General features: G+C 30.7%; 1 protein-coding gene across 2 annotated transcripts; it reads right to left on the reverse strand.

Moving 5' to 3' along the window:
- Positions 1 to 1,053: 1,053 nt before the first annotated feature.
- LOC115712803 (floral homeotic protein APETALA 2) lies at positions 1,054 to 5,075 on the reverse strand. 2 transcript variants are annotated; one of them, XM_030641174.2, is made up of 10 exons: positions 3,723 to 5,075; positions 3,539 to 3,564; positions 3,369 to 3,399; positions 3,170 to 3,257; positions 2,838 to 2,983; positions 2,688 to 2,732; positions 2,467 to 2,558; positions 2,173 to 2,366; positions 1,796 to 2,074; positions 1,054 to 1,692 (listed from the first exon to the last, which is right to left on the reverse strand). In XM_030641174.2, the coding sequence occupies exons 1-10, from the start codon at positions 4,328 to 4,330 to the stop codon at positions 1,543 to 1,545; spliced, it is 1,659 nt and encodes a 552-aa protein (XP_030497034.1). In that variant the 5' UTR covers positions 4,331 to 5,075; the 3' UTR covers positions 1,054 to 1,542. The 2 variants fall into 2 exon arrangements, with proteins under 2 accessions (XP_030497034.1, XP_030497033.1); XM_030641173.2 differs by having other exon boundaries at positions 2,173 to 2,369; positions 3,723 to 5,070.
- Between the last annotated feature and the right edge of the window lie 1,449 nt (positions 5,076 to 6,524).

Here is a 6,524-nt window from a genome sequence, read left to right on the forward strand (position 1 = left end):
AAGATTAAACCTTTTTTTTAAAAAAAAAATATATATCATTTATTGGTTTAACTACAAAGTCTAAAATTATAGGTTATGCGGAAACAAAGTGGCACAAATCTCCTAATGAGATATGACCAAACAACTACCAAACTAAGTTGATTACAAAGATAAAGGCAAACACCACTAAAAGGCAAGGGTAATAAACACCAAAATTACAATTAATAAAAAAGAAAACAAAACTTGCACAAAAATAAGTGAAATGCTAAAAGACACTAGTAGTGTTTAATATTTTTTTTATGTGTTAATATAATTATTAATTCAACTAATTATTGAATTGAAGAATCTCGTCTGGTTTAATGTAATAACTTATACAGAATATTACTAGTCAAGATAAAATATCTAGAAGTACTAATACCTAATAACAGTACTCCAAAAATAAACCAGAAACATCTAAACAAAACTAATTAAACAAGGCAAAGGAAGTGATGGTTTTGTTGTAATTTAAGATTAATGAATTAAACATATAAATATTTATATTTTTTTCTATATATAAATATAATTAATAATCTCTTCTGTTTATTAAAATTGTGTGTCCTTTGGAAGGGTTTGGGCTACAACAATGATAGGTCCCTCTCGTAATAATAGCAGTGTCTGACTGCTTTTAGGCAAGAGAACTGATTCAAAGGACACCTATGATAGTGACTATTCATTACCACCCAACCCAAAACCCAACCCCAACCCACTCATTATTCATGATATTTCCAACACATTTCTCCTCTACAAAAATACCCCTTTTCAATTTTTTTGGTCTACCTATCTTCTCAATCTTTTAATAGCAAAAAGAAAATTCAATCCTATATTTATACATGGATTTTTTTTCTTTACCTCTTCAACATAGTTATCATTATATACTTTTCTTTTACTAAAATAAAGCATTATTCATCATCACCACAGTAAAAACAAAGCATTACCATAAGTGTGCAACAAACGATACTAACAAAAATACATGTATATATATAAATATAAAACTAATTAAGGTATATATGTAGAAATATATAAACCCCTGTAGAATCATCTGTAACTTTTAGTCAGAACTCATCATATATATAATATATATATATTGTCCAATAATATTTCATACAATACTTATTGTTAGTTTGACCAAGACCAACAATTTTCCTTTTGGGTGGCTGGGAAAAAGATAGTTAGCAGTGAAAGAAAGAAAAAATAAAGATTGTTGTTGTAGATCTCCAAGCTAGGATTGGATCTTTACAAGCTTAACCAAAACAGATAAAAATGAAGATTGAGTGTTTCCAAGAATGTGATCATCATTATGATCAATATTAATATATATATAGGTAATTATAATTAATTATAAAGCTAGTTGGGACAGTGAGAATTTTTTTGAAGGGTGGCTAGGTAGTAAAAAAAATCATACTTTAGATTTTTTTTCTTCTTCTTCAACTACTTCTTTTCCCAGTGTTATATATATATATTTATATGTGTATATATATATATATATATAACAATACTCAAAAATCAGACGAAAGCTAGCTAGGGTTAATCTGCGGTGGGAATCCTGATGATGCTGCAGCAGTTGCAAGCAGTGGTAGGGAATAACTGAACCGCCATTGGATCACCACTGCCATGGTTGCTGTTGTTGTTGTTCCGGCCACCCATATTGCTGCTGCTAGGAAACTGACTATTATTCTGTACATATTTATATAACCCCAACAATTATTAATCCAAAATATTAATAATAATTCTAAACATAAATCAGTATTAATTAATAATAATTAATATATAATATTACATGATGGTGGTGTTGTTGTTGTTGATGGTGAAGATGATGATTTGGAGGGTAATTTATGGGATGAATTTGGATTGGATTATGATTTTGATGATGATGATGATGATGATGTTGATGATCTACTCCAGGTCTTCTCATGATCTGATTATTATTATTATTATTGTTATTGTGATTATAATTAGAAGGAGGTTGAAGATGGGTTCGGCTTAGAAGTTGCATGGTTTCATTCTCCAACTGGTACCCATCTCTTCTCATCATCATCGCATGATCACCACTATTAACCTAATCATAATAATAATAAGAATAATTTATATCAATGTGTGTGTGACATTTAATAATTATTATAATATGTAAAACTATATAATAATAATAATAATTACCTTAGGCCTAAAACCAGGATTGCGCCAATCAGTTTCAAAAGGCATCGAATTAGGTTGATGATCCATAATAAGACCATGATGTGTGGCAGAGGTTGTCACATAATTGTTTTGCTTAATAATATTTGCATTGCCAAGACTCAAATCCAAGTTATGATCCCCCAAATTACTACTACTGTTACCAGGTGATGAATTCTCTACTGAACATTTAATAATAATAATAAACAAATTCATTAATCATTAATGACAAAAGGAAAAAACACTTCAATTAATAATAAATATACACACGACACGTACCAGGTGAGTTTAGCTCGTTGTCGTAAATACTTGGATCAAAATTTGTAACAGCGTCTTTCCCATTACACTTAATTGCAGCTTTATCATAAGCCCTACACCACCATCAACAACAACAATTATTACTATTATTATTATTATTAATTATTGACCCGAAAAAAGAAAAGAAAAAAAAAACTGTATTAATAATATGTAATTAATTATTTATTTATTTAATTAATTACCTTGCAGCTTCAATTTCGGTATCAAATAATCCTAAGTACACGTACCTGTGTTTTATGAAAATAAAACGAATTTATAAAGCTTAATTAAGAAAAATAAAATTTAAGAAAAAAAGAAAGGAAGAAAGAAAAAGAAAGATAAGATTTATATACTTTTTGCCCAAAAACTGGCCCATACGAGCCTCCCATCGTCCACACTTGTGCAAAGTAACCCCTCTATATTTAGAGCTTCCTCTAGGGAATCCTGTGCTTTGTCTCCTTAGTACATGAACAAATTCCTCTTTTGTTAAATTGCTCATCTGTAAGTGTTATTAATTACACCCAAAAAGAAAAAAAAAATAAAAAAGTTTACAATAATAATAATAATAAACATTCGAAATAAATAAAACCCAGAAATATTTATGAACTGTTGAAGATAAGATATTCACTGTTCAAGATAAGATTATTATTATTATTATTATTATTATTATTATTATTATTATTACCTGTTTTAAGTCTTCTTCGTAATCTACAAGACTGAAATTTATGTCAGCCTCTACTCCTCTGAACTTAATAGCAGCCCTATCATATGCACTGCATAATAGCCAAAATTAATTGGTTTTAATTAATTGATTAATTATAATTAATTTATTTTGATAATGAAGATATAAAGAAGAAGAAGTAGAAGTAGATGTTAGTTGTTACCGTGCAGCTGCATGTGCAGTGTCGAAACCACCTATTAATATTATTATTAATATTTACAAAATCAAAACAAAAACCAATTAAAAAAAACATATAATTGTATATATATTTTATATTACAAAACACAACAATTTTCACACCCAAAAATAGAAAAATTTATAACAAAGTCATACCCAGATAAACTTGTTTTCCACAATCCCTGTATAAGGAAGGACAAAATCAAAAAAAAGAAAGACAAGAAATACCCCAAAATATAATTGATTAGATTCAAATGCTTACAAAATTGTCCAATATAGAAAAACATATTTATAGAAAAGAAGGGAAAAAAAAAAAAAAAACTAAAATTACTGTACTGACCATATATGGGACTCCCACCGGCCAGTTCGCCGGTAAAAGGTAACGCCGCGGTATTGAGAGCTTCTGGACCTGGGCCCACGACGGCTCTTCTTCATGGGCTGAGAAACTTCCATAGAAGAGGGCTTTACTGGGCCTGGGCCCAGTGAATCGGACTGGCAGAACTTCACTCCGACCCATGCGGCCCGGGGAAACCCATCCACTATATTTCCACCACCCACATCGGTGGGGCCGCCGACTAAGATGGAGGAGGAAGGTCCCATTTCTGATTCTTCCACCGGAAAGAAGTTTCGGGTTACTGGAGATGGGTCTGTTTCCATGGAGAAGTCTTCTTCTTCTTCTTCAAGCTCGTTGTGGGTCACTGAGAACCCAAATATCTTGCTATTACTACCACTACGCTTCTTCATCATCATCATCATGTTACTTCGGGTACCCATTCCGTACTCTTCGTCCGATCCGTCCTCGATTACAACCGCCGATGAGCTCGAATTCGAGACGGATCCGACCCGTTTACCCTTTTCGTCGTCTCCATCGACGGAGGTTTTCTGGGACGAACAACCTTCGGATTCGTCGTCTCGTCTCTGATCAGGACAGTCATTAAGATCCCACATTTTTTTTTGAGTTCCTCTTTCTCTTCGATTTTCTCGAGAAACAAACGGAAAAGAATCAAAACTTAAAGAAAAATAAAAACCCAGAATTACTATTCGTGGTGTTGGTGGGTTTCAATCAAAAAAAAAAAAAAAGCTTTCTCACTCGAAAGAAAGAAAGAAAGAAAAAGAAGGTCAGATATTTATATGAGATGAATGATCAAAACGACATTGAGAAGTAGGTAGTTTTTGATGTCGTTTGTTGGTTGTTGTTGTTTAGAGTGAGAAAAAAAGAAGTTCCAAGATCTTGGTGTAACAAGCTAAACTGCCCAATACAGCATAGACGAGGCCAGTTTCACCAAAAGACCTTAATACCACCACCCTCTTCTTCTTCTTCTTCTTCTTCTTACTTCTTACTTCTCTCTCTAAGTTTCTCTCTCTAACCACTAATTGCCACTCTTTTCTTTTCAATGACATACACTCATAATTCACTCTCTTTCTCTCCCTAATACAGTAGTTGTATTCTATAATTTTATTGCTATTTCTTTTTATTTTCCAATCATTTGTTTTTTTAGTTCAAATTTTATATCTGCCCATTTGTCAGCTCTCTCTCTCTCATTTAAATATAATTATTAATTTATGTATATTAATTTATGTAACCCCACCTCTCACCTAGAAGACATGACCATGAAGAAGGCTTTTACTTTTTAAACTCTTTTCTTTTCTTTCTTTATAAATGTGACAATTATATGCTATACAATTTGTATGTCTTATGGTTTTTAATTAAAATTTTGATTGGTGGGATTGTGAGAGAGAGAAAAAAAAAAGAATATGAAATATTTATGGGAGGAAAATTGGAAAGAAAGAAGCATCTCTTTCTTACACAACTTTCCCACGTTAACCAAATCGAAAAGCTTTCTCTCTCATCGACCTCTCCCTATAATACTACCATTCATGGAAATAGACAGCGCAAGCACTTAACTAGAACACTGCCTTTGCCTAATAATATAAATATATATGCTTCAATTCTTGTGTTTGTTTGTGCATATATATAAATATATAAATATATAAATATAAATATACTTGAATTAAAAGTGAAAAAAAAAAAAAGTAAATAGAAGAGGGAGATTTGTGTAAATAGTAAAAAGTGAAGAGGAGGTAGTTAAAAAAAAAAGAGAGAGAGAAGAGAAGAGAGGAGAGGTGGGTTTGGTTTGGGTTTGGGTTTGGGTTTGAGTTTGGGTTTGGTATCAGAAAAGGAAATGAGAATAATAGTAAGAAAAGGAAAGACTTTCCAGAAAAGTCCAATCCAAGAGTACGGGAAAGAGGGCCACCCTTTGCCTCTTTCGTTCTTATGTTATCTTATACTTATAATACCACCCAATGCAACCTCTCTCTCTTCAATCCGCCTCTACTACACTTTTATTGCTTCTTTTCTTATGTTTATTTATATTTATACATTCACAAATTATTACCTTCTTGTATTTTTTTTACAATGGTGTTTATTATAGTAACAATGGATTTTGAGTAATTTATTGTACGACAAAAACAGAATTTAAATAGTTTGTTAGATTAGTGTAAAAACAGTTATTTTTAATTTTGTTATAATTAGTTTTCAAAAATTAATTGAGAGGATTGTTAATACTATTATACAAAACAAGAATATCCACCCCATGTTTTTACTTTTCAGGAAAAATGATGTACCAGTACTACAGCACAAAAATATGATATAAACCTCCCCTAAAATTTATACTTATTAGGTAGTGAATATTGTTGCATATTATATAGAATAGGGGCATTATATGAAGTATTGAAATGGTTTTTCACTATTTTAAAAAGGGAGAAAATGTGCTTCAAAATATATACACCAAAATATTAGATGAGACCCGCTATTTACAAAAATAGTATCGTGTGGCATGTATCATTAGTTAAATTATTTTACTTATATTTCTTAACTAATTTATTATCTATGTTTTAGTTTATGTTTTCATTCTTATTCAATTATTTTCATTACTCTCAATTAAACATAATACACCAAGACTTATGTGAAAACATGTAGCAAACTCTAGTTAATCATAACTACAATAAAATTTAACAAAAATTACCAAGTTGTAGATATTATTTTTCAACTTTAGACTGAATTCTAACGATGGTCACAATCAGATATTAAAATCCCAATTTAAAACAAGGGTAACAAAATCAAATTTATAGACCAAATTAA

The sequence above is a fragment of the Cannabis sativa genome, chromosome 4, assembly GCF_029168945.1.
Source record: "Cannabis sativa cultivar Pink pepper isolate KNU-18-1 chromosome 4, ASM2916894v1, whole genome shotgun sequence".
NCBI lineage: Eukaryota > Viridiplantae > Streptophyta > Magnoliopsida > Rosales > Cannabaceae > Cannabis > Cannabis sativa.

Bases quoted from the DNA above. Each gene is read 5' to 3' on its own strand.
- LOC115712803 (XM_030641173.2), bottom strand. From the start codon at position 4,330: ATGTGGGATCTTAATGACTGTCCTGATCAGAGACGAGACGACGAATCC. The intron at 2,733-2,837 runs GTATATAAATCT...CATAAAACACAG, and splicing joins GGCCAGTTTTTGGGCAAAAA to GTACGTGTACTTAGGATTAT. The intron at 2,559-2,687 runs GTAATTAATTAA...ATGGTGGTGTAG, and splicing joins ACCGAAATTGAAGCTGCAAG to GGCTTATGATAAAGCTGCAA.